The sequence below is a fragment of the Elaeis guineensis genome, chromosome 12, assembly GCF_000442705.2.
Source record: "Elaeis guineensis isolate ETL-2024a chromosome 12, EG11, whole genome shotgun sequence".
Classification (NCBI taxonomy): domain Eukaryota; kingdom Viridiplantae; phylum Streptophyta; class Magnoliopsida; order Arecales; family Arecaceae; genus Elaeis; species Elaeis guineensis.
The window spans coordinates 21,729,558-21,757,481 of record NC_026004.2 but is presented as its reverse complement, the minus strand read 5'-3'; the positions used below and the strand labels follow the sequence as shown (position 1 = coordinate 21,757,481).

Sequence of the window (27,924 nt, the reverse complement as noted above, 5' to 3'; positions counted from 1 at the left end):
TAAATAAAAACAAACATAATAATGAAAGTGAGAGAGAAAGAAAAAAGAGGAAAAAGAGGAAAAAAAAGTGAGAGCGAGTTTTCAAATCTGGGACATGGGGGATGGAGGGTGGGGGTCCAAATCACTAAGCTAACTAAGATTTTTTATTTTATGAGGGTTCATATATATATATATATATATATATATATATATATATAATTTTTTGGATAATATTTACATGCCCTTAAGGATATTGCACCAAAACTTGGGGGTTCAATTGAACCCCCAATACAAAAGGTGGTTCTGCCCCTGCCTGTCAGAATGGCGTGACGGCCACATTTGGTGCTCGGCTAGTCGGCTGAAGCCCGTGCCATGGGAGTCGATAGAATGAGCCCATCGAGGAGTGACATCTCGTCGTCGATTGTTGATTGGCGTAGTCGATTGAGAACTGAGTAGATAATCGGCTACATGTCAAGTGTCATTTGCCGTAGGCAGTGTCTCCAACTGAGTTGGCTTGGTACCGACTTAGTGAAGTCCACTGACCATAGTCGGCCCGATGTCATCAACAGAAGTCGATGGAGAGCCGATTCGGTGAGACCCGCTGATCAAAGTCAGGTTGAATAGTGGTAGCTTGGTTGGTACAGCTCCTTTAGTCGGCTGAAAGGAGAAGGGTAATCATTTGAGTGACAAGGATCTACCCCAACAATATGCATATAATTGAAGGAAGCGTTGAATATAAGCAATTGGAGTATTGGAGACATTGCAAGAAAGATGTGTGGTATATTCAGCAATAAGAGAGCAATTTGTTGCTTTCTAGTAGCTTCACAGCAGCATAGAATAGATAAAAATTAATACAAATGGTACAGACAATTAACTCAAATCAAGTGTACCTTTTAACGGGAGGATCTAAATTTTGGATCTCATTCTGGCTTTGCCTTCAGTGAAGTTAGGAAAATTAGTTGTCACTCAGTTATATCAAAGCAGAGCTTAGCTTCATCCCAGGGAAAAATTTATCTCAAATTTGTACGCTTGTATCCTTATAAACCAGCAGGGGCAAACAACTGATACAAAAACCAGAAGAACCAACCAAAGAACAAAGAGCATACGATGCAACCGAAATCCAATGCTCCAGGCGATACTCATCAATGCAAAGGAAAACCACAGATGCAGTTTGAAGGAGTATTTCTTAATGCAGAACGTGATGAGTGGTGCAAAAAGAAAGGCCTGCAAAGAAAAGAACATTATGGCTAATACATGAAGCCTAGATGGGAGGTGAGAAGCCACTAGAACTGAAGCTACTATTGATGCATTCAGAGAAATGTTACCAGACCATGTTGGGTTGTTCAGAGCACCCGGGGATCTTATTGTAAGCCAGAAGAGTCATGCAAAAAGAGATGGACCATGAGAAGTGGCACAGTGAGCACACATATAGAGTCTGAACTGATGGATCTGATGCCGGTATGATATAAGGTGCTAAAATGTGCAAGCCACTGATGAAAAAGGAAATGTTAAGTTAAGAAGATATCAAGAGAGAAGATCCAGGGAGAGCTGACTAGTTCTAAGCAACAGAACTGAAAAGCCGAGTGCTAGAAGGCCACCATCCAATTTAAGGAGAAAGACCTCATCAATCACTGAGCCCAGCATATGAATTCATACAGAAGTCGGAAGACCAAAGATGCAAAGATACTGAGATATGGAAACAGAATCCTGCATCCCCTTAAACAAATCCCTCTTTACAACATTAGCATTCATAACCATTCCGTCAAGGAATGACTCATTGGTGTAGTCATCATTCATACCCCGGCTGCATTCCTCCATAGGCTACTTTCTTCCACTTTGGCCGATGTGATATCCTATCTGCAGCATCCTTCATTATGAGCCACAGCTTTACCAATGGATAAAGATAAACAACTTCGGAATGCCTCAAATATGACCTCCCATCTTGCAGTATAGATTTTCATATCAAGCTATTACTTTAGTACGTCTAAAGTTCATGCAACTAATCTATGTGGAGGAGCCATCGATTTAACTGCTTCCTGCACAAGAAAAAAGAAAATGATTTTAGAAGGCACACTAATGGTCCTCTATCACAAAAGAGGGGTTTCAGTGCAGGTATTCATATCTGACTGCCACAAATTTGCAACAGCAATACAATGACTACGCAGAATCCAAAAATGATCATGATAGCAAAGTATGCAACAAAGACAGCAGGATGTTGCATCTTTAATTTGCGACAAAGTTAGGCTCTACATTCAATTAGAATTTTGCTTGAAATTAGTTGTTTGGCTTAGATGTAAGTCCTTTATTAACAATTTAATTTTGGTTGTTAGAAAGTAAACTATTAAGGTGTTCTTGGTCTTGTTGGGTTCTTTTAATGGCAGAAAGCTAACATGCATGGATAAAGATAAACTTAAATCTACATTTCTATATTGAATGAGATCTCTAAGATTAATATATAAAAGACATGCACAGTTGCTTTCAGGACCACTGCAGTTTTCTCTAAATTTCATAACAAACAAGATTTATGTTTTCCTTTTTTTTCTCTTGTAACAGTAAGTGGAACTCCTTCTCAACTTAAAATGTTTAGTCATTTAAGGGGAGCAGACAAAATCTTTCTCTTTGTTTTCTGCATGTCTACATGGCATAAGGGGTTGCACAGTAAGCCTTTCTGCATTTTACTAGAGCATAAGTTGTTGCAAAAGAAGCATTTCCCTAGTTTCAACAGAACTTAAGGTTCAGATATCAATCCTTTAGTGGATCAGGAGCCAAATATTTGCAGGACTTCAAAGCAGTCCAATAGTTGGGTCCACAGTCAGCAACAAAAGTTGCAAGCTGCCACCATGTGGAGGACCAATGGCCCCAAACAAATTCAAAGCAACAAACAAATGCTGAATGCTAGCAGATGACTAGTTTGTAAATCTCAATGGACACGATACTGTATGCCCCAACACAGGAATGTTGAGAATTTGGAAGGTAAAATCTAGATGAAAAAAAGATCAAACTGCATGATAGGAACATAGAGAAATGGCAAAGTTGGTCCACAAATTGATAGTGGAATGATCAAGTTTCAGTTTTCCTGGGTCTCCTATCCCACCAAAAATTAAGTCATTATAAACCTGAAACTAAATTATCCTGCCATCAACTTCAGGAACCACTGATAATTGTCATACAAGAATTTTGATATCCAATCAAGTTTTCTCCTATGGGATTTGAGAACTTGCACAAGAGGTTTGCTTTGGTTGTGTGTGATTAGGGAGTGGAAAATCATACTGAGATGATATGAGTGACATCAATTAGACAATCATGCTATGCTCGATGAATTAAGTCATAGAATCTCAAAACTTGAGAAGAGGTTAGAAGGTAAGCATAAAAAATACAATGATGGCATGTTCAGACATAGATTTCAGCAGATCATATTAGTCTTTCACCACCTAGGTTTGCAGAGACAACAGGATGCGTGGGTATTGTCAATCTTGACAACTGATCAATCAAACACCAAAGCATCATGGAGGGTGGATACACAAAGGCCAACAAATAGTATGATAAAGGGATTGAGTATGCATATGGAGCATTTTGTTGATTGGGTTAATATGAAAAATGGAAAAAACAGGAATTCTTAAAGATCAAATTAAAGGAGTCCATATCAGTAAAACTATGTAAGTGAGCAGCTGCATAAAAGGCTGTCCACTTGGCATGATATGCCTAACTGTAGATGTTGTGTATGGTGGTACTTTTGTGGAAAATCAATTGCATAAAATTAGGCAAGAATCAAGTGACACATAGGAAGAGATCAAAATGAGATGGAAAGAAAAAAGAAATTCAGGCATATCATGAGCAAAACTTGCATGAAAATTTATTCCTTCCCACAGAATGAATTCAGGCGTAGCACCCGACTGCTGCAGCAGTGGCCCCAAGTGCACTAGGCAATGGCACATGTGGCACAGAGAGTGCTGCATGAGCACAGCCACAACGAAGTCCCACACTCATCAAAACTTGCCTAATGACCAATTAAGGCAACCACCTGGCCTAGGCAGGATGTGCCTAGGACTCTTCCTTTTAATACGTCTAAAATCCTTTCTGGGTCTTTCCATGCAGACTCAGACAATTTTTTATTTTTATTTTTTGCATTTTTCTCATTGTTTCCCTATATAAATATTCAGAAATCTATCTAAATATGCCTACTTTTAGCTCCTGAAACAACAGTTCAAATCCCTTCAATCACTTCACTAAAACTTCCTGTATAACTCTTTAAAGACTAGCCCCTTCAAGCCCAATTTATCCATATTGTTATCAAACAGTCCTGAATTGACCTATCAACATACTTACAGACTAACAAGCATTCCAGCCCATTATATACCATTAATCCTCAAATATCTTAACTCCTTAGAATCCATTACGTGGCATGTAGAATCCATTACGTGGCATGTTTTGTGTGCTGACATATTACTGCATGTATGCCTCAAAAGTCTATACCAAAGATGGATAAAGAGAAAATTGATGAGGACATTGATCAAAAGCTCTGGGAGAGAAAAAAATTCTTAGCAGATGGGAAAATGACTGTTTCCCTTTTTTCTCTTCTAAAATTAAATAGGATATCAGCAGCAGATAGAACGAGGATTTTGAGATGGATGGTTACATAATCAGACTTGAGGTTTATGACATTAATACCGCCGCATGATGAAATATGATCTTCAATTGTTAGACTTGATTTCATGATCATATACCACATCGATCTCCAATGCATGAGGGAAAGTATATTCTCAACTTCATCAGACAGAACACATGGATTTTCCAAGTCACAATTAATGATGGTTTTCCACCAATTAAGTATCATTAATAATGTCATATGAGATAAAGGTATTGAAGGTTAACCCTTCATATTGAGGATCGATAGATTGATTGTTGACTGTTTCATCTATGATTGGAATCATCAACCAATTTATATCCTTGAGACATACAGATTCATTTACAATCATTAAACAAATGGCTTATTGCCCAAAACCATCTTCATGATAAACTAAATTTATTGCATTTTTTATACTCTATAGGTTCAAAGATCTATAAATAATAGTGTTCAAAGATTGATGGTACAAATACCAAAATAATGTGAAACCATTGATTTAAAAGGAAGTTCTGAAATATGCAGGTGACTAGAGACCAAATGGTGCCTAGTCAACAGGCAACACCTAGGCAATGCATAAAATAATTTGGGGCATCTTTGGTTACAAAGTGGAGCAAAAGTGACTTTTCAGCACATTTTGAAAGTAGTACTTTTAAAGTGCATTTTGGAAAGTGGGCATTTTTCCTATTTGGTTTGTTGAGAAAGTGAGGGTTCCTGAAGTGCACTTTCATTAATTCAGGTATTTGGTTTTAAGGTAAATAGATCACTTCTAGCATGTGTTGAGTGAATAATATAATCTTATTTTATTGTTATTTATTTTATTAATATTTAAATAATATTTCTTATTATATCAATTTTGAATATTGAATAAAAAATAATATTTTACTATTAATTATTTTCTCAATGTTTAAGTAACATAATGATACCTCTAGTAGTAGCTATTATTAAAAAAAAAATAATCATTAATAATATAATTAATAATAATTAATTTTGATTAATAATAGTATAATTACTATATATAATAATAGTACAATAATAATAATACTATTATTAATAATAGTATAATTTTCATATGATAATATTAATAATTTTCTTAATGTTTAAGTAACAGTAATAATACTCATAATAGTAATTTTTATTAAAATAAAATAAGTACTAGGAATATAATCAATGATAATTAGTTGTGATTAGTAATAGTATAACAATTAATATTAACCTAATTACTATAATAAAATAATAATATAATATAATATAATAATGAAATGTTATTATATTTTATGTAATGATATTATAACAATATAATATCATAATATCATCAATAAATATTATTCTGATATAAAAGTGATAGTTAAAATAAAAGTGAATACTAATAATATAATTAATAACAATTTAATAATAAATAATTAATAATAAAATGATTTTATATTAAAATACAATAATACATTATAATAATTAGTAATGATTATAATATAATAAAATAATATTTATCGATGCTAACATAGCCCATACACCAAACTCCTCCCAAAAATAAAAAGCTTCAATGGCCACTTGAAAGTGACCTTAGATAGCTCCCTTGGGATTTTTGGGTTCCATTTTCACAGCAAACAATTCAAGTGATTGAAAGTTCACTTTATAAAAGTGATCACTTTCAGCACTTCTAGGGTTAACTCAAAATTGCCCTTAAAGCGATTGAGCACCAAAGAGGCTGGCTGGATTATGATTTCCTCACCTAAAACACCTAAAAGTCTCATCCCCATCTCAGCACCCCCACCACCTATGCTTGTATCCCATACAGTACCGAGCTACTCATGGTAATAGGCATGTTTGCACATGAAAATAGATTTCATTAAAGGTTTTTTCTTGTAGAACTATTGAAAGAACAAGTGGTTTGATTTCATCTAACATAGGCAAATTGGTCTTATGAACCTCCTAAAGGCAAATTGGTCTTATCAACCTCCTATCATAAACACTCATAGCAGGTGTGCTACAAACTTGTTGATATGAATACTGTAATGGAAAATATATCAAAGTTTAGATTGTTTGCCTTATATCAATGTTAGATTTCACACTACAACATAGATATCCAGACCGACATGCACAGAAGATCTTATTTAAATCCAAACTATCAAAAGAGGTGCTTGAATCTCCTATACATACCTGTCTTGATGACATTACCATTGAAAAAGTCCATAATAATCATCTTGAGGTGCCTGCCCCAAATAGTTGGCAAGGCTTGATCGTTATGGGTTAACCATTTCAATAAATCATAAAAAATCTCCATAGTTATGTCCACTGTAGTGTGTTGCATGACTAATAAAATATAAAGAAAGTCATCCATTCCTAGACAACATACGTACCGAGCATAAATCCTAGGCAGGTGTTCAGAAGAGTTTTGTGTATCATTATCAATGTCAACATATGTTTCAAATATTTAATTAGTTTGTCATCATTTATTTCCAATGAAAGAAGAGCTGCTTAGGTTCTAAACTAAACTAGGACATCAACAACAAAATCTTATCCATCAAACAATGCATATTGATATTCCCCAGGGCTGCGACATGATATTAAGTATCTGACCACCCAGTAAGACACAAAATGAAGCCCTTTGTTCCCATGTCTTGTATCACTGTCCCACCACAACTAGTAAGAAAAGCTAAAAAACTGTTTACCGAATTGCATAAGAGATGCACAACAAAGTTGAAGAGGAATGATGTTCGTGTAATAATAAGATTATTTTTTAAAAAAGAAAGACATTATGGATCATAAAATAAACTTGCTCAAGGTGTCACCATTTCCACATGTGTCCTGTTCTTGGGCTATATCATAAAGGGAATTAAGCCTTCAAAGGAATATGACCGTGAAAGTGGTGGTGGTGACCTGAGGTACCCTTTGGAGGACATAGGATCTTGTTCTTGATGGCATCATGAGCTCTCCAGAAGATGGGGTTGGGGAGATGGGGGTCAGTGGGAGAGGCAGGGACACTTTTGAGGAATAGAGAAAGACAAGGCGCATTGTGCTGGAGATAAGATTCAGGCTTCAATTTCAATTAGGAGTTCTTTCTGTATAACTAGTTCCTGATGTTCCTTGCATGAAGCACATCCTCATATATAAGGTCATCAATTCTCTGAATAAAAGGCTATCTTTCTATTATCTTTCTAGTGAAATTGTGTAATGTTGTTGCAGTCAATCGATAGCATAATTCCATGAATAAGTACCAGAAACAAATAATGTCTCGATCAAGGTTGACAAGCCAATGCTATAATGCTCTCTGATGCATTAAATCAAACAGCATGTTCGTATTTAATAACGCAGCTGAGAATCTATTGACCTGGTGCAAATGCACCCGAAATTACAAGTTCGCAAGGAGATTCAGAACGAAATATAAAGCATAGATATTGAATCTACAAAATGAAACCACACGAGCAGCAATAATTACCAGAAGAAGAGGAAAATGGTAGAGATCGGACACACAGACGCAAAAGAGGAAGAGATATTTCCAGGGAGCTCCGGGTGGAATGCTTGATGGGCCGCGGCCGGACAATAGAATGGACGGGGGCGGAGAAAGAGAGAAGGGGGACGAGAGGGGGAAATGAAGCCGTTCTTATGAACTTAAAATGATTTTTCCCCCTCTTTAGAACCAGTTCTGAGGGTAGGATTCTATTCTCTTGATCTGATATTTTATGGTTTAAGCTGGCCTTTGTCTATGGGCTATGAAAAATGTTCAAAAGACCCCATCTGCCCATAACTTTTTCATAAGAAGGCGATAGCAATTAACATATTTCAAAATGGCAGATCGAATACATGCTTTGTGGAACTGTATTTTATAACCATGCAATTATTATCTCATGCTTAATAATTACAAATACATATTATCCATTTTATTTTTTTAATTATTTAATATTAAAGCTTATATTTTTTTTATCATTTCCATTGTCCATTTAAGGATTGCACATGATGGCGCAGTAGTGTCACTAATTCCACTAACTCCTGATTTTCACTACTAATTCCACCATTTTCTCCCCATGCTTTTGGTAATGTTTTCTTATCTTAAGATCTTCGAATATTTTGAATCTCCAACTAGAAAACCAATAGTTTCTTGATTATTTGTTAAATTATTGAATAAATTCTTTGTGTCAGATCTTAGTAATTTAGTGATCAACCTCATTTGTATTGCATGGTTCTTAAGATCTGGCAATCTGTATGCAAACGTAATGTACGATCATGGTGGATCTTTTATTAAGGTTTGTGTTGTTCAATATTGCCAAAAAGATCCCATTGCTCTTTATACACAGCAAACTATGTTATTATATTATGAAATAATGTGGCAAAACATCTGATGCTCTTCCCAGAGCTCTGTGTCTTAGTTATGCTGCATCAACCATGGTTGGATCAAATCCTTGCTTTGTTATTTATTAGATATATTGGATGTGATCTCTTATATTTACATAATTTTATGTATTATTTATTCAAACTTGGTTTTCACTTGATTTTATCATCTTCCTCTTTAATGAATTCGAGGATAATTACTTCTCTTACTATTTGAGCCTTTTTGTTTTTCTGTAATGGTTGAGTTATTTGAACTTGCAGTCTGGAGGTATTCGTTGGAATTCGTATGTTGGCGCATGCATATGTGTTTCAAAATTTTCTTTTCTAAACACCATAATGGAATAAAAGATTAAAACACTTTTAATCTATATCATGCATGCATAAAAACATAAATCACAAGGATCTAGTTCATATGCTGAAATTATACATATGCTGAAATTTAACATGTAATCGAATCACATACATATTTCACAATTCCTTTCTTTAAATTTGGATCTAGAAGAGAAGAGGCTCTCTCTTAACTGTGCAAGTGTTCGGCCTCTATGGGTATCCACTCGGGATCAGCCTGAAACAACCTTCTTCAAATTGAATTTTCTTCTCTAAGAAAATTCAGCTTGCGAATCAGAACGAAGCCTGAATCGCGATCAACTCTTTGATCCTTTCCTTGATCTTCTTTTTCTCTTCTTCTCTTCTTCTCTTGCCTTCTTCCCTTGATTTACGCTGCTATCATGGGATAGAAAACAGCAAAGGAAAGACGCCCAACAGCTTTGGGCATGGAAGATGGAACGCCCAAGAGGTGGGGCGTGTGGAAACCCAAGGGAGAAGAGAAAGGGAGGAGAAGAGAGGGCGTGGGGAGGCTCCTTTGGGGCGTGTGGGCTGCTGTTTTTTTGATGCCTTAGGGACCTTAGGAGAGGTCCCTTTAAATAGGTAAAAGGATTAAATCCTATTCAATCTCATAATACAAGTCCTACTTGCATTAGATTTCCTAATAATTTAAGTTATTCAACTTTCTTTAGGAGTCCTTTTAGGCGCAAACTCTTGGAACCCTTGCACCCACATAAACACACCCCAAAGTGCACCTAAGAAATGCCCCATAAAAGGTTTACACGCCCTTTAAAGATGGGACATGCCTAACTTGATCCAATCAAGGTGGCGCCCCAACTAAACTATCAAGGAATATTAATTAAGGATTTGCACCCTTAATTCAATTGATCCAAAACTTTAGACATCCAACAATTAGAGTCCAATGAATCTAATTCATATAGATTATTGGCAGATAATTAAGTTTAAATTATCTTATCAAATAAGAATTCAAACATAAAAAGAAAATTAGATCCAACCATGTGCTGGCAAGATTACCTTAAACCCAATCGGATTTCTTTAAACCCAATTGACACTTCATAAGCTCAATTGCTAATTCCAGGCCTAATCTCTTTATTGTGTGACTCCATAAGTTCAATTCTATCTGATAGTAAGATATACAATGATCTCTATCAAAGTATTATTGAAACTCTTTTCAACGGATCGGAACAATTTCACTCTAACTCATCAAAGATTGTCGATCTAGAATAACACTAGTGAGCTCTCACAATCTACCAGTGACACCTACAAGTAGTGGTAATCCAGTAGAATCGAAATAAACCTCAAGGTGTAATTAACGTGTGATTCAGTCCCTCTATCGTGAGTCCCAACTGGATGGCAGGTCATGGATAAATCGTCAAACCTCAATATTAGTCATATGATAGATCCGATCAGCTCAAGTCCAATTGTGATTTGTATGAAATTTTTTTTCCATCAATCACACTACTATAGCCACAGATTTTCGAACTTAGTTTCTCAAATCTCATAGAACTACTCTTCTCTATCAAGATCGATAGATTCCATCTTGATACGTACTCTGTTAGATGTATGTTCTAGAAGCCAATATGGCTGACACATTGTAATAATTTTAAGGTATAATTTTATACTTAATATATTGATATGATAAATAAAAGAATATTTTTTTTTTCATTCAAATGTAATGTGTTCTTGAATCATCCATGAAATTAGTTTCGATACATATTTTCAAGGTGTTGAAAATTAGAGACATGTATTTAATTCCTAAATGCTCCCGATCATAGGATCATCATGAGGACGGTGATAATCCGGATAGACTGACGTACAAATCACTTCCTTCGGGATAGATAAGTCTCTGGTCTACTATGTAAAGACTCTGGACAACAAGTCCGGATAGTTATTAGAGAACAACTAGTACTGAGCGTGACCATACGAGAGATCACTTGAATTTCTATTCAATCGTTAGTGATTATCTCGATGCTGTAGTTGTATGACTGATCCTTTGACTTGAGATTGTACTGCTACTCGTAGTGAGGCTGCTGGAATTTGATTGATACATAAATATGGATCTCAATGAGCCCTTGTAGTGGATGTTGACGACAGTTGGTCCATTGTAGAGGTAAGATACGCATCAACATAGGATCTATCGATCTTGATAGAGAGGAGTAGTTCTATGAGATTTGAGAGGTTAAGTCCAAGAGTCTGTGGCCACAGTAGTGTGATTGATGAAAAAAAAATTTCATAAAAGTCACAACTAGACTTGAGCTAATCGAATCTATCATATGACTGATGATAGGTTTGACGATTTATCCATAACCTGCCATCTAGTCAGGATTCACGATAGAGAAACTAAATCATATGTTAACTACACCTAGAGATTTATTTCAGTTCTACTGGATTGCCACTACATACTGATAGGTATCACTGGTGGATTGTGAGAGCTCACTAGGATTGTTCTGGATCGACAATCCTTTCTGAGTTAGAGTGAAATTGTTCTGACCCATTAAAAAGAGTTTCAATGATATAATGACAGAGATCATTGTATATCTCACTACCAAATAGAATTGAATCTATGGGATCACACAACAAAGGGATTAGGTCTGAAATAAGCAATTGAGCTTATGAAGTGTCAATTGGGTTTAGAGAAATCTATTAGATTCATGATAACCTTATTAGCACATAGTTGGACCTAATTTTTCTTTCTATTAGGATTATTTATTTGATAAGATAATTTTAACTTAATTACCTGCTAATAACCTACATGAATAAGATTCATGAGACTCTAATTGTTGGGTATCTAAAGTTATAGATCATATAAATTAAGGGTGCAAGTCCCTAATTAATTTTTTTGATAGTTATTCTTGGGTGCCACCTTGATTTGATCAAGTTGGACGTATCCATTAATTAGAGGACTTTTAGTTCTCTTATGGGGCATCTCTTGGGTGCGTTTTAGGGTGTCTAATTATGGGTGCAAGGGCTCCAATTGTTGGCACCTAAAGGGTCTCCTAAAGTAATTTGGATAATTTAAGTTAATAGAAAATCCAATGCAAGTAGATAGATCTCTATCCTTTTGTGCTGTGAGAAAAGATGGGCACTTCTCACCACCTATTTCGTTGAAAGACAAACTGACCAATAATAATGGTTAGACATGTAGAAAAACTCTCTTGCCAACTAGAAAGACAAAAGCAGTGAACACGACCATATCAAAACCAAAAAGCCTTACCAACTAACAACCAGTACACGACGTCTAACTACATAGTCCAAGCAGTTCACAAAATTAACATAGCTTTGTTTTTTTCCTCTCTACCTAGACTCCAAATCTAAGCTTTTCTTGAAGGGCTGCTACTTTGCTATGTTACTTGCATTTCATAATCAATCAGGTGGCTTTCCTTCTTGCCAATGGCTTTCTAGGCCCCTTACCCAATGTTGTTTTGTTCACAAATTCAGCATAGGTGCCTGAGCAGTTGGTGTTAGCCCGAGAGTCAACATGGTTATAAAACTTCAATGGATATAATTTGAATAATGAAGTTCTGAAAATAAAGGGAATAATGAAGCAGACCCTGAAGATGGAATAGGTCTGCAAGTTAAATTTTAGCTTGATATGATTTTGAATATAACTTGGTCAACCCTTTGACTTGATCATTATATTGCCTCTACACCTTATCGCACATGAAAAAAACCACATGCTTCACATAGCCACATTCATAACCTTAGGCGCACTTTGTTGTTTCGTGGCCTTTAGATCCTGATAAGATTCTGTTAATGATGATCATACATCTTAACCCTATATTAACTCCTATCTAATGTTACACATAACATTAGCTTTGAATACAGAATTTTTGTGCTTAATATTTTTTTATTTTATCTTACACAATCATGCAATTTTATCTGATAAACTGTAGTTAGCAGTCAAAGTGATGGGATGTTAACTTACAGTTGCTCATGTTCTTGGGTTAAGTGCATCTCATTTTTCGGTTCTTCATTTAACAAATTCTACATGGTTTCACTTAAACATTAAATTCTTCATGGTACCTAGATATCTAAAGAATTTCTGAAAAGAATCTACATGATATTAAGAGATGACTACACTTGTTCTAGCTGATATTAGTTTTAATCACTACAAGACTCCATTACCAACACTTGATGTTAAAAGTTACATCACTAGAATGCTGCATTCATAAGCAAAAAATATCATACTCTGTGGTTTAAAATTCTAACTGTCTCTTTTTCTCTCACCATATTTGTTGGTCAAGTCTATGAGTTTATTAATAGTAGATATTATAGGATTTATGCCCTTTATGCATAACTTTCTTATCCATGACACTAGACTCTTATAACCAGGTGTATGAAGCATGTGGTGACAAATTATTAAAAAGGTCAAACAGAACAGAAAATGTGAAAAGAAGTAAATTCTTGGCATAGATATGTTTCAGAGGAAAAATATTGCCGCAATTTTATATGCAACTCTGACTATCTATGTGGTTGTTTTAGTAGATATTAAAGAAACAGTATAAACATATGGTTGAAATGCAATTTGATTTCTGGTTCAGATTATGCTTGGAGTTTAGGGTGCCAACTGACTGTGTAGGTAAAGTTGTGTTATGATACCATAGACATGGGCTCTGTGCCACACTCACGTCAATTCTCAGCTAGGCTTCCACCCATTTCATTCTGAAGAGAAAAAAAGAAGGCAAGAGAGATTGCACTTGGAGTATGTCACAGGCACAAATTCCTTTTAGTATGATATCACACCAACTTGTCTTTCTCTTAGTAAAATTTCTAAGTCCTTCTGAGTTCTGATAAAAAGATATTATACTAACTTGACATGTTACTCCAGAATAAAACTAAGACCTTGATAATCATCTGAAGCATATTCTAGATGTTTTGCTGCAAATACAGAAAAAGGTCAAATGGGATTTATCTAATATACATCCTAATGCTTAACAAAATATGTAGCGAATCACTTACCCTCTGCTATCTGTACTTCAGTATAACAATTTCCTGGGTCCTTATATTTCTGATAAGTCCTGATATGGTTCGAATAGAGCTCTATCCCTTTGTGCTGTGAGAAAAGATGGGCACTTCTCACCACCTGTTTCGTTGAAAGACAAACTGACCAATAATAATTGTTAGACATATAGAAAAACTCTCTTGCCAACTAGAAAGACAAAGCAGTCAACACGACCATATCAAAACCAAAAAGCCTTACCAAATAACAACCAGTACACGACATCTAACTACATAGTTCCCAGCAGTTTACAAAATTAACATAGCTTTGTTTTTTTCCTCTCTGCCTAGACTCCCAATCTGGGCAATTCTTGAAGGGCTGCTACTTTGCTATGTTACTTGCATTGCATAATCAATCAGGTTGCTTTCCTTCTTGCCAATGGCATTCTAGGCCCCTTATCCAGTGTTGTTTTGGTCATGAATTCAGCATAGGTGCATGACCAGTTGGTGTTAGCCTGAGAGTCAACATGGCTATAAAACTTCAATGGATATAATTTGAATAATGAAATTTCTGAAAATAAAGGGAATAATGAAGCAGACCCTGAAGATGGAATGAGTCTGCAAGTTAAATTATAGCTTGATATGATTTTAAATATAACTTGGTCAACCCTTTGACCTGATCATTATATTGCCTCTACACCTTATCGCACATGAAAAAAACCACATGCTTCACGTAGCCACATTCACAACCTTAGGCTCAATTTGTTGTTTCATGGCCTCTAGATCCTGATAAGATTCTGTTAGTGATGATCATTACATCTTAACCATATATTAGCTCCTATTTAATGTTACACATAACATTAGCTTTGAATATGGAATTTTAGTGCTTAATATTTTTTTATTTTATCTTACACAATCATGCAATTTTATCTGATAAACTGTAGTTAGCAGTGAAAAAGTGATGGGATGTTCACTTACAGTTGCTCTTGTTCTTGGGTTAAGTACTTCTCATTTTTCGGTTCTTCATTTAACAAATTCTACGTGGTTTCTCTCAAACATTAAATTCTTCATGGTACCTAGAGATCTGAAGAATTTCTGAAAAGAATCTACATGATATAAGAGATGACTACACTTGTTCTAGCTGACATTAGTTTTAATCACTACAAGACTCCATTACCAACACTCTCTTTTTCTCTCACCATATTTGTTGGTCAAGTCTATAAGTTTATTAATAGTAGGTATTATAGGATTTATTCCCTTTGTGTAACAATAAAAATAACATGGTATGGTGGCAGTCAATACCTGGTAGCTTTGCAAAAGAATACCTTCCCCTCAGAAATGCAAAGGTCATCCTCCGCCTTCCAAGAGGGAAAAAGAAGTGGGAGATTAGCTATGTATACCGTGACAATGCATCACGCTTCGTGGGAAAATGGTGGAAATTTTCCATTGAGAATAACTTGGAAGTAGGAGATGTCTGTGTGTTTGAGCTGACAAAAGATGAAGGCTTTGCAATGACTGTGCACATTTTCCGGGTCATAGACGAGGTGGTGCCACTGATCCTTGCATAGTGCCTCTTCATAAAATGGGAATGCCGAATTATCCTGTCATTTGGGTTGTATTGAGAGTTTATTGAGGCTGCATGAGCTACTTTGTCAATTACTGCAGTAAGTAGTTTTGAGACAAGAAATTTGTGACATAAGAATACAAATCAGCGTCTTTGGGTTGTTTGGACTTGTTGCTTGTTCTATGGAAAAGTCACTTAGAAATCATAGGACTTGTTGGTTTAATATTTAGTTTCCATACAAATATTGAAAAAAATTATAATACTTCCAAGAGTTATCATTCAAAGTAACCTGGATGACTAACAGCTATTACAGCCAATAGTTGCACATGCATAACTTTTTGCCTTGAAACCTCTTGTGGGGAAAAATATGCAGATGGACTACTTCCCAAGAAGGAAGATCTTTTTCTCCTTATTTATGTTGTGAACCTATTATTCTTGTGCTTCTTGTCATTCTAGTTTTGTTGGTGAATATTTTAAGCCTTCTTCCCATAGCAAAATATTCTGAACATTCTGTATCCAACAATAATCAATGCTGCCTATAAAATTATCTTTTGTTCCTCCAAGAATGGAGTAAGAATGCCCCATTAGTGTGAACCAAGTTTTGCTGTACCGGATCAAACCGGACAGTATGGGGCGTACCATGCTATACCCATTCAATACTGGAATGTGAGGGGCATACCGACATTCAGTATGCTGACCGACTCCATACAGATAAAATAATAGGTCGGCACTGGTGATGGGCCCAGTACCAAGACGGTGAACCTTGATGTGAACTAATTTCATAAAGCTTAGTTACTTAAGATAAATATGTATCATGTGCATATTCATATTCATATCCACAAGAACAATTCAAAAATATCATAATTCAACTCAAAAGTCTTTCCAACTATAACCTATACTTGTACCCGCTGGTTGGGTTAGAATAGTCATAAGATAGTCAAGTGCCAATGCATAACCTCTACATTGGCAAGATATCAAAGTGCTAATATAATGCTTATCAGTAGGGCATCAAAGTACCAACGTATAACTTCCACTGACAGGATTTCAAAATCCAACATATAACCTTCACTGATAGGATATTAAAATGCCAACGTATAATCTTCACTAGCAGGATATCGAAGTACCAATATATATCTTCTACTAATACAATATCAAAATATAGTTTGGCTGTGAGTCCAAATCCAAAACATATCAAAAATTTTTTTTTACAAAGTAACATTATATATATATATATATATATATATATATATATATATATATATCATATTCTAATTAAAGTATGCATATTCCATATAAGATCAATAAAAATAATGATATTTCATAAAATATTACTTATAAGTTGCACATTTATTTTCCATTTTAAACATAATTTCATAACGTTCATAAATCATATATAAATTGATTTACAATTTATTTGATATCAGAAATAATATTATTTAAATGAAAATCTAGAGAAGGTGGCTTATTAATTACCTTGAAAATATATAGATTAATCCAAACAATTTCTAAAAATTTTCTTTCAAAATCTTGATCGATTTAAGAACTACAATATTGTATCTCTTGGCCGGACTACTTGTCCAGATGATCGCACCTATATACAGAATCAAGTCTAGTAATTAAAAAATATTTGAGAAATTGTACAAAAATAGATGGAGAATTGAAGGTAATGGGGTGGGCTAGGGGGCATCCGACAACCCAGCTCAATTCGATCTAGATAATCTAATTGGTCAAATCACTAAACAATAATCAAACCAAAGTACAAATAATACAATAGGGGTTGATGATGATGGAGTTTAATGGTGCCTGATGAGGGCCGCGGTAAGAGCCAATACATTGTGTGGCAACCAGGATAGTTAAAGATCTCTTTTTACCAAGGTTGACCAAGATGGAGAAAGAAAATGGGAGGGACCCGCTGCTAGGGCCCACTATTCACAAGATAGAGAATGAGAGAGAAAGGAGAAGAATAGAGTGGGTGGGAAGGGACAGCCCCATTGGGTCTCTTTTAGGAAGGTAGTTTTGGTGGTGATGGGTTGCTGGTGTATGGGGTTGTTCATCACCGAAGGGTCGGTAGTCAACAATGATGGCAGGAATCCGCAGCCAATAAAAGAAGGAAATTCAAAGAAAAATTGGAGAAGGCAGAATCTATTCAAACCACATCTATTCAAGGCTCCAAATATTCTCCGTTGGTTGAGTGTCCACTGGACAACCATACAGAGTCAAAAAGACCTAAGCCAGAGATTTACTCCTCCCCCTTTTGACTCCTCTAGGAGCTTTACCCTTCTTTTTATTTTAATGAAAAGGGAAGGAGGACCCACCCTATACTTTATTATGATAAAGAAATGTGTAAAAGAAGAAAGAGTACAAAAAAGCTGAAAAATCCTCCAACTTCCATCCAACACATATAGATTATGAAATTCAAAATTAAAAATTAAAAAAACCCCTCCATACAAACCTTAAACATCATTTGAATTTTAAAATTTAAATTTCAAAATTTAAAATAGTAATCCACCTTGCTGCTAGAAGTCTTGCTAGAGAACGCTCCATTGGTTTCCCTTCTACACCGTTGGAGCAGATCACAGGCAAGTCTCTACCTTGCCTTTGCTTTGAACTAGGCAAGAACAACTTGCCCGATAAAAATAAATGCTTCGTAACATAGGCGCAGTTTGGTTTCTATAGGACCATCTCTTCGCCAGTCCTATGAGGTGGACACCATGGCCAATTTTGGCAAGAAAACAGGGCCATGGCTTTTGAGGTGGACCACAATAAGCATACAAAGCTTGCTATCATGTAGCAAGGCACAGCTCTTTTATGCAACATAGTAGAAAAAAATGTCTCTTATACTCAAGAAAAGAGAGGAAAGGAGAGAGATCATGCCATCATGGTTTTGAAAACCAAATCAAACCATCCAATTCAGAGCATACCGAACCAGATCGACGCTGAACCGGATCGGTTCAGCCCTAATTTTTGGCACCCGACCAAAAAAAATAAAAAAATTGAGAACCGCCTGGTTCGTGCCCGAACCGGGCTGTTTCGGTGCAAACTGGGCCGTACGCAGGCTTACCGAGCCGATCTGCTTGATTCGGCCTCTTGTCTTTTATATTAGGAGACAAAGAAGAAGTCTTTCGACTTTTTCTCTATTTCTAAGCATCTCTCAGACTCTCTCTCTCTCCATTTCTTACTCTCTAACACCGAAGACTGAAGAAAGACTCAAGTGGATTAAAGCTTTTAAGGTATGTTTCTCAAAACCATGCTATATTTCCTCTCTTCCTCTCTTTTTTTTAAAAAAATTCATGAAAAATGGAAAAATAAAGGAAAACTATGTCAAAATTTTTTTTTTGACATGATTTTAATATATGTAATAGATCTATGGATGATCTATACGATGACACTAACATCATTAATTTCATTAAGTATATATTTTTTAAATTAAAAATATATTTTTGAAATAAAAAATTAAAAAAATAAATTTTAAAAAATAACTGTAAAATCATATTATTGTTTAGAAATTTGTAAGCTACTTTTGATAAAAATTTGATACCCATTTATCAACGTTTTAATGCATCATGCGCATAGTGGCCTGGGCCTAAATTTGAAAAAAAATCAGTATTTCATGCATGTCCACCATCTAAGAAAATTATATGTAGTATCCATAGTAAAATTCTATATGAATTTGAGGTCAAATTATTTTTTCATAATTTTTAAAATTTTTATTATATTTTATTTTTTAAAATTTTAAAAAATAAATAAATAATTTTAAAAATATAAAAAAATTAGGTAAATAAAATATATCATTTTTATGTAATTATTGAAGTAATGTGCTTATCAATTTTCAGGAATGGATCCATCAAAGAAGAAAAAGGATCCAGAATGTAACATTGATTGGGAGCATAGGGAGATGCTTTTAGGTCGGCATCATTGGAGATGTAAATAGTGTAGCGTAGAATTCAAGAGAGAAGTTATATGATTGAAGCAACATTTGGCTGACGGCTATCCGGATGTAGCTATATGCTGTAAGTATCCACAAGAGGTCCGTCAGTTAATAAAAAAATACTTCGCTGATTTTAAAATAGCAAAGAAAAAAAATTGATGAAGAAGGCAGATATGCATCGTGGAGCAGCAGAACTATCACTTTATCATTGTAAAGAGTCGGAGGAAGGATCTATTCCAGATGATGAGCAGGCACATATCGATGCTGCCATTCGGACGAGCTTGGATGATAGTGGCAGCTAGAGGAGATAGCCAGGCATAGAGCTTGATTTGGACCGTCAGCTTGTAAGGGTGGGTCAGGCTCAGGGACCACTGCAACAGAGTCTAAGTCACGATTTAGAAGGATATCCTCAGTTAGAGAGCCTGCTAGTAGAGGCACTAGCCATCTTGCACCCATGTTGGGAGCATTTGGCAGTAGAAAAAAGTTCTCTAGAAAGATTCCAACAGAAGCCACTATCCACGACTTGGATCCATACGTATTTTCTAGTAGAAATTCTAAGCAACAGAGGATTGATACTATGTTAAAGAAAGATAAAAAGAAGGATATGTGGTAAGCAATTGGATCTTGATTTCACTTCAGTCACATCCCAACGCATGCAGCGGACAACCTATATTATTGCTCTGCCATATCGTCTATATAGGATGCCAGTCCAGGTGTAGATCCTCCAGGACCAAGGGATATCCATGGTGAGCTTTTTGATCAGAATAAGAATAATCTTGAAAAATAGATTACCTCATATCAGAGCAAGCGACCGGCAAATGGATTGACTATGCTGTGTGATGGCTGGACTAGTTCTATCAGACGAAGCATCATCAACTTCTTGACATTTTGTGATGGAAGAATATTTTTTCACAAGTCTATTGATGCTTCCATTGAGGTGCACAACACCAACTACATCCTCAGATTGATGGAGGAGGTGATTGATCAGGTAGAAGAGCGGAATGTCGTACAGGTTATTATAGATAACGGACCACAGTATAAGACTAAAGGGGTGATATTGAGGGAGCAACGACCATATATTTTTTGGACCTCATGTACTGCACATTGTATCGATCTGATGTTGATAGATATTAAAAAGATTCATAGGATGCAGAAGGTAGTGAAGTCAGCACAGAGCATCACTAGATTTATCTACAACCACACATGGATCCTATCATTGATGCGGCAGTTTGCTGGAGGTGATATACTAAGATCAGATGTCCCACAATTTGCTACTAATTATATAGCACTTGATAGCCTAATTGAAAAAAAAGTATATCTGCATCAGATGTTTGTCAGTCTTGAATGGCAATAGAGCAGATATACCCGGACAGACACTAAGGAGAGCAGTGTAGAGAGCTTAGTGATAAGACAGTCATTTTGGTAGCGGGCCAAAAAGATAACAGCGGCTATCAAGCCTCTATATGAAGTGCTTCGGGCCGTGATGGTGAGCAATACCCCCAAATGTGCTTCTCATATTATATGATGGAGAGGGCAAAGGAACAAATCAAGATGGTAGATCCACAGTATGCCAATGAGTACATCAGGATTATTGACCATCGACGGGGCTATCAAATGGGTCGGGAGTTACATTTAGCAGATAATTAGTAAATCAAAAACTCTTTCAAAATTTGTATAAATAAACTTAATCAATTATGAAAATCTATGTATAGCTTATTATCTGAATCCGAAGTTTTAGTATTCCATACTTGGTATTGGCATGGATGAAGAGCTTTTGTTCATCCTACGAAATGTAATAGACAAGATGGAGTCCAATTCAGACATTGCAGCTATGTGTCTTGAATAAATAAGTTAAGTTCAATAATTTTATAACAACTTAGTTGTATCTTCAACAATTAAGATTTTATAACAAATAATTTTTTTTTATAGATGAAAATATTTAAGGAGGGCACTGAATCATTTGGAAGTAATGTAGCAATCAGAAGCAAATCAAAGATGAATCCAAGTATACATTAATAAATCTATTATCATATTGACATATTCAATCTTCTTTTTGATTTTGCTAAATTTTAATAATTTTACAGCTGAATGGTGGATGCATTTTGATGGATCTGCACAAAATTTGAAAGATATTGCCATTAAGATCCTCTCCCAGATGATTTCATTGAGTGGATGTGAGCATAACTGATCGATCTTTGCCCTTATCCACAGCAAGCAAAGGAACCGTCTAAAACAGAACACCTCAATGATCTTGTGTATGTGCATTATAATTTAAAATTAAGGCTCAAATACATTGAAGAAGTTCAGCTGAGTACTCAGATCTGACTACGAGTGATTTTGTTGATGAAGATGAAGATCCAATGATCGGCTAGGTTATGAGTCAATAGCAGAAGCCAGAGCTTGATGAGTCGGAATCCCCTCCATGACCTGTCAGTTTTGTTGCTAGTGAGGCTGGGGTAAACACCTCTCAGGAGGCATTTGGTGCATGACATAGGTAATGTTTCTATGGTAATGTGATTGCAGAAGAAATATGATTACCTGATAAAATTACAGGAAATCCTATATTACAGTGTTTGGTATGTGCAGTAATATTATTATAAAATTACAGAAAATCTTACATTACAATGTTTAATATACAATTTAGATTACATGGAATATAAACTAATTTTTTCAAAGTACCCCCATCCTTGCTTATTAATTATTATCTATTTTCTAGAGGAATGACTTAATTTTGAGACCAACTATTTTTTGTGATATCATCCATCATGTTTTTCTTTCTATTTTCACCAACTGGGACTAACCATAATTTATCTTGATTTATTATGATTTATTTTGATGGGGGTATTTTGGTCCTGAAGTTATTTTGTTGCAAAATTGCAGGACTACAAGATACATGTAATCATATAGCCACTTCCCCTTAGGCAATCAGATTATCTCTTTTTGAGATAATGCTGTATTACATGTAACGCAGCATTACCTATAAAAGTGATGAAACAAACAATGTAATCTGATTACCTATTGCAAAATTATATGTAATCCTATCCAGATTACATGCTACCAAACGCTCCCTCAATGGGCAAGTAGCAACATTCCACATAAGCCTCCAGCCGATATGCCACAACATCCATCCTCATCGCCTAGGCAGCCAGAGCAAGGCATGATGAGAGGACAAGCAATCAGAGATAAAAAAAAAAAAAAGAAAAGACAATTGCAGCTCCAGTAGAGAGTGAGCATTCGGTTCACTCAGATTCAGACACAAGACAGAGCAGTGATGATAGTTCTTCACCTATTCATAGATCTGGTGCTCATGGAGGGATCGGAGGATAGGAGATGCAGCCGGTTGGTAGTCTTCCATTTACTGATGAGTCTCAGTTTACGCATGCCACGCAGGATAGGGACCACGGTGTACGATCTGATAGAGCCCGTGGCGATACGATTTCATACAGACGACAGATTCTGCGAGGTAATTCAGGATATGATGCAGCTACAGATGACCTCGCACGTGGAGTAGGATCCATAGATGTATCAGATTCGTCCATCTATTCTGGATCCTCTTACCCACAGTCACAGACAGTCTATGATCCTTACGGATATGTATATGGATATGCATATGGTGCATCGGAGACATCGTCTTCTAATGGCTACTATCCTGTGCAATCCGAAGCACAGTATGGATCGAAATTTGCTGTTGGTATATTTGAATAAGCCTCTTACAACCAGCCTATCAACCCAATGATAGCTGTCAGAGCTAGGATCTCAGTGAGGGATCGAGGATGAGTTATGATCCAACGCACCTATCTTATGGAATGAGCACAGAGGATTATCATGCTACATGGCTAGAGAGATGGATCGATATTCCTCTTGAATATATAGGTGATCCTGATATTTATGGACATCGACGATCGATCAGATTCTGATGATCGATATGTATTGAGTATTTTTAAATTTTTTAATTGATTTTATGCACTTTAGAATCCAATGATATCTAGTTCATATATTGATTATTTAGGATGCCAAATATTGTGTCATAATATCATGCTTAGATTCATGTCACATGCAATTAAAGGTGTATCGGAGTAATATGGATATTAATAAATATCACTTAATATCATTTTGGACTTTAAATTACTTAATAATGCATAAAAACTTGATTGGACACCTCCCACCTCAAAAGAAAAAGCCAAAAAAAAATTGATGTGCAGGTTGGACACCGCCCACCCTCCCCCCAAAAAAAGTAAAAAAAAATTGGTATGCCGGTTGGTCGGTACAGTACCGAATTGATACCGTACCGAACCAACCGATGATCAAGACGGTCACCGGTACCGGTTTTTAAAACCTTGAGAGAGATAATAGAGAGAGGAGAAAGAAAGGAGGCCGGAATCGAAAAAGGCATCCGCATTGAAGAAGGAGAAACAGAAGGAAAGAGAAAGGAGGAGAGGGCTTGGTCTTGAGGGCTGGTGAGAGGTTGGAGAGGTTCACAGAGAATTGGACAGGACATCAAGCTGTGATTGGCTTTGAGCTGAACAAGACAGGCATGTGGAGTTTATACTAAAGCAAACAGAATATGTTAATAAACGTAAAAACAAAGAAAGCTAAGCTGACCTTTAATTCCTGATGCAAAGGTGCAGTATGCTGCTTGCCAGGCAAGAATGTATTGATTTCTCTGCAGATGGTTTAACAGAGAATGATTATATCAAGCAATGGGATAAAGTTTGGTCACTTGAGGTTGACTAGAAGCAGATAGGAGCAGGAATGAAGGAATACTTACAAAGATCAACAAATGCAGTGTGGAATTTATCAAAAGAATTAACTTATTCTCTCTCAAAATATTTATCATAGACTTGATCAATAGCTGATGAGTCCGCTCCATGTAACCCTGTTGAAAAGAATAAAATTGTATGACTCAAAATTGAAATTGCATGATATGAAAGAATTGTAGAGCTAGAGTGGTAAAAGAACATAAACAATACTACAACATGTGACTAATTTAGTTAAAATAAGAAGCCTTCTTACTACTGCATTTTTGTGTACATCAGAAATATTAGGTTCCTGAAATTATCAAGTAAAAAGGGATTTTAGCAGTTTCATAGTAAATTAAGTTCTTAATTCTCTTAGTCTTCAACTACTCTATGCGGGTATCTAGATTATGACATTATAATGCATTGGTTTCTTATTCTATTCCTAAGTCATGATATTTGCTCCATTCCTTTCAGTTTATCATAATTAATCCTTCATCTCCACTAATTGCTATCAAAGTTTAGATTCTTTACCAACAAAATCATTTTACATATCTTCTCCACATATTTCATCTGCAATTTCTTTAATCTCCAAGTCCTTTTAATTCCTTCAAACAATTTGCAGGTCTTTATTTTTTTTCCAATGATCGCCCATTATTTTCTCTAAACATGCTCCTATAATTTTAACCAACTCCGCATCAATAATCCTTTCACTAGCTTCTGTCAGTAAGCTTATTTCAACTCAACCAACATAGACATCAACGTATGTCATTATGTAATTTTGGTTTTTCTCTTTTGTCTCTGATGTGCAAGGTGGAGGATGGTGAAGGTAGCTTATTCTATAAGGTGATTTTAGCCCTCTTAAAGTGAATCCTAGGTTTTCGGAGGTATACCAAAATTTATTCTAGAAAACCTCATAGGGATTTTAAAGAAATTTTTAATACCATATAATGTATGTGGGGCACCCCAGAGAAGGGATTTGATAGAATAAGCAAAAAAAAACTTGCTTGACACCTCTCCATCTTTCTGTTTCTCCTAAATCTCTCTCACTTATTTATCTAAAGGACTCTCAGAATCCTTCAACTTTACACAAATCCTTATCTACCTAATTCATGTCAAACTTGAAGCCCACCAAAAGCCATCAATCCTTTTACCCGCTCCTTCTTTCTCCTTCCATCTTTTTGTTCATCCATTGTCCTAAATTATCAAATGCCTTGTATATTATAAAAAAAAGTCTTTCTAGCCTGCAATTGTTTGTGTATTAAGAATCATGTGAACTGTTATAGTGAGGATGTATGCTGCCTATTGACAAGGTAAGGCACATCACATATATTGCACCAAGCAAGTTTAATACTACCCCAATGCAGTGGGATTTCAAATCATGCTGAATTGGCTATGCACATCCTCCCTATTGTGGCAACAAAAAATTTCAGATACATTATCAGCAATTTCAAGCGCAAAGACTGTCGAAAACAGAAGTTGTCATACAACAGGAATGATTCCTAATCTTGCAAGTAACATACCAACTGTACATCTCAATGCTATAATATGAATGCATCCTTCAAACCATTGAACCATGTGATTGTTATAGTCCAAATTGGCTCTGTAATCACAAATGGTAATTGTTAAGCAGAGTTGCAACACCATAGAATTGAACACCACAACATTAGTCTCTTTCATGGGCCGCTGTAATTAGTCTTGTGGCAAATGTGCACACAAGTCAAGAGAGCTACCATAACCCCAATCATCAGACGAACCATCAAAAATGAGAGAATAGCATCAACAAGGAAATTTGTTCAGTCCATTAAAATTTTTAAAAACCATAACCATTGAAGGAGATAGTTAGCATTCACCTAGTTTCCCAAACAAAGATCTCAACAAGAAAGTAAAGCGACTCACAACTCAGATCAAGAGCCTACTCGGGTGAGAGGTTATGTGGGTGAACAAGACAATAGAAAAAAATCTTTGTGACAAGGGAAGGAGAAGGTTTGGAATGCGTACCTTTCCCTGTTTGCTCTTGTCCTTCGATTCGTGACACGGGGAGAGTTTTTTTTAGCCATCCTCACGTTCGAAGGCGTTGAGGACTCCTGCCGAGCCTTCCAAAAACCAGGAAGACTGCTGTAGCCTCGGGAGTCCATTTATAATTACAGCATGGTTCCATTCCCGAAGGTTGGCTTCGAGGAGTAATTCTTCATCCATCGGATCCAACGGAGAAAAAATGCACCGCTTCGCCAGATTGAACCATATGATACAATTAATAAAAAGACAAATATTTAATCTAATTTAATTATTTTAAATTTTTTTAATCAAAATGTCCCTTTCTATTCAAGAAAAAATTCGATGCAAATCAAGTATATTTTTACACAGTATGACACAATTTATTTCTTAAATAGACATGAAGAGTTTTGGTAAGTGATTTGGCACCAACAAGCCAAACTAGGGATTGGACCTAGCTTGGATTTTAATTGATCCAATACAGTTTGTGTACGCACTATATAATGTTATATTGTGTTATATAATGTTACAAGTCCACAATCAAATGGTGGAATTTGATCTTCAGAGTTTAGAAATTAGAAGTGGAGTTTCGATTTTAACAATTCTCTTTTCATTTAAAATGATATATTCAGCCTCTGATTTTTAGAGAACATGGCAGACCAATCTTGACGCACCGCTAACTTATAGTATGTAGTTCCTACAAAGAATAGATCACAAAATGTATGCCACAGGGACTCGTGGGTAAGATCCGAGAACACTGTCAATCTCATGCAAGAGAGGACCTCTTGCGCATGGATCAAGGTGCGGTATACACCACATTACATAGACACAATTCACAAGGATCTCAGACATGTCCGTACATTAGTTGTAATCATTTGAAAGAAAAAAAAATAAATAATATCTTTTGATTAATTTTTTTTAAATAAAATTTTTGATCGTTACAAATAATATCAAAGCTCTAACTAACCCATGTCTCATATATATTAAGAGGAGATGTTATAGCACAATATTTTTTAGGATTGATCACGAGTTGATCATAATATTTGTAATCAAATTTGACTAGATTTGGATCCCTAACTTAGTGAGGCACTAAGATTTTAATAAGTAAAAAAAATTTTTACGGGTATGTATTCAGTCTCATATTGATTCTTGAAAATTTATATAATTTTAAGTAACTCAAATAATACCTTCTAACTACCATTTTGAATTAGGTTCTTGATTGTTACAATTGCAATACCTAATTTAATAAAGAAGGAATGGTGAGGGCACCAGAGTTCAACGATGGAAGTATGTAAGAATCTCGACGGGCGCATGTTTAAGCCAAGCCAATTATATATCGATGATATCTTAATAGTTATACCATAGATTGTTACAATTGCAATACTTAATTTAATAAAGAATGGGGTGAGGAGGCTGCATGGTCTCCTTGCAAATCCAATCCCATATCCTCTTTGGTATTGTGACGATGCAATATAGAGAAGTTGGTGGTCTT

General features: G+C 35.6%; 1 protein-coding gene and 1 pseudogene across 2 annotated transcripts; one reads left to right on the top strand and one right to left on the bottom strand.

Annotated features, from left to right (window-relative positions):
- Positions 1-212: 212 nt before the first annotated feature.
- Positions 213-26,625, bottom strand: LOC105054756 (uncharacterized). Of its 2 annotated transcripts, XR_012136038.1 has the most exons (9): positions 26,439-26,625; positions 24,470-24,577; positions 24,304-24,364; positions 15,512-15,810; positions 14,472-14,724; positions 14,231-14,374; positions 1,310-2,015; positions 870-1,203; positions 213-636 (listed from the first exon to the last, which is right to left on the bottom strand). XR_012136038.1 is itself a non-coding variant. In XM_073247124.1 (5 exons), the coding sequence occupies exons 2-5, from the start codon at positions 24,569-24,571 to the stop codon at positions 2,005-2,007; spliced, it is 318 nt and encodes a 105-aa protein (XP_073103225.1). In that variant the 5' UTR covers positions 24,572-24,577; positions 26,439-26,625; the 3' UTR covers positions 1,585-2,004. The 2 variants fall into 2 exon arrangements, 1 of the variants encoding a protein (XP_073103225.1); XM_073247124.1 differs by lacking the exons at positions 213-636; positions 870-1,203; positions 14,472-14,724; positions 15,512-15,810 and having other exon boundaries at positions 1,585-2,015.
- On the top strand, positions 20,921-21,547 carry LOC114914679 (uncharacterized; annotated as a pseudogene).
- Positions 26,626-27,924: the final 1,299 nt, after the last annotated feature.

What these genes read in the sequence shown, in the direction of transcription:
- LOC105054756 (XM_073247124.1), bottom strand. Translation starts at nt 24,571, where the DNA reads ATGGAGCGGACTCATCAGCTATTGATCAAGTCTATGATAAATATTTTG. An exon ending in CACTGCATTTGTTGATCTTT is followed by an intron (nt 24,365 to 24,469) that starts GTAAGTATTCCT and finishes AACCATCTGCAG; the next exon opens with AGAAATCAATACATTCTTGC. An exon ending in CTTTGCATCAGGAATTAAAG is followed by an intron (nt 14,375 to 24,303) that starts GTCAGCTTAGCT and finishes ATTATTGGTCAG; the next exon opens with TTTGTCTTTCAACGAAACAG.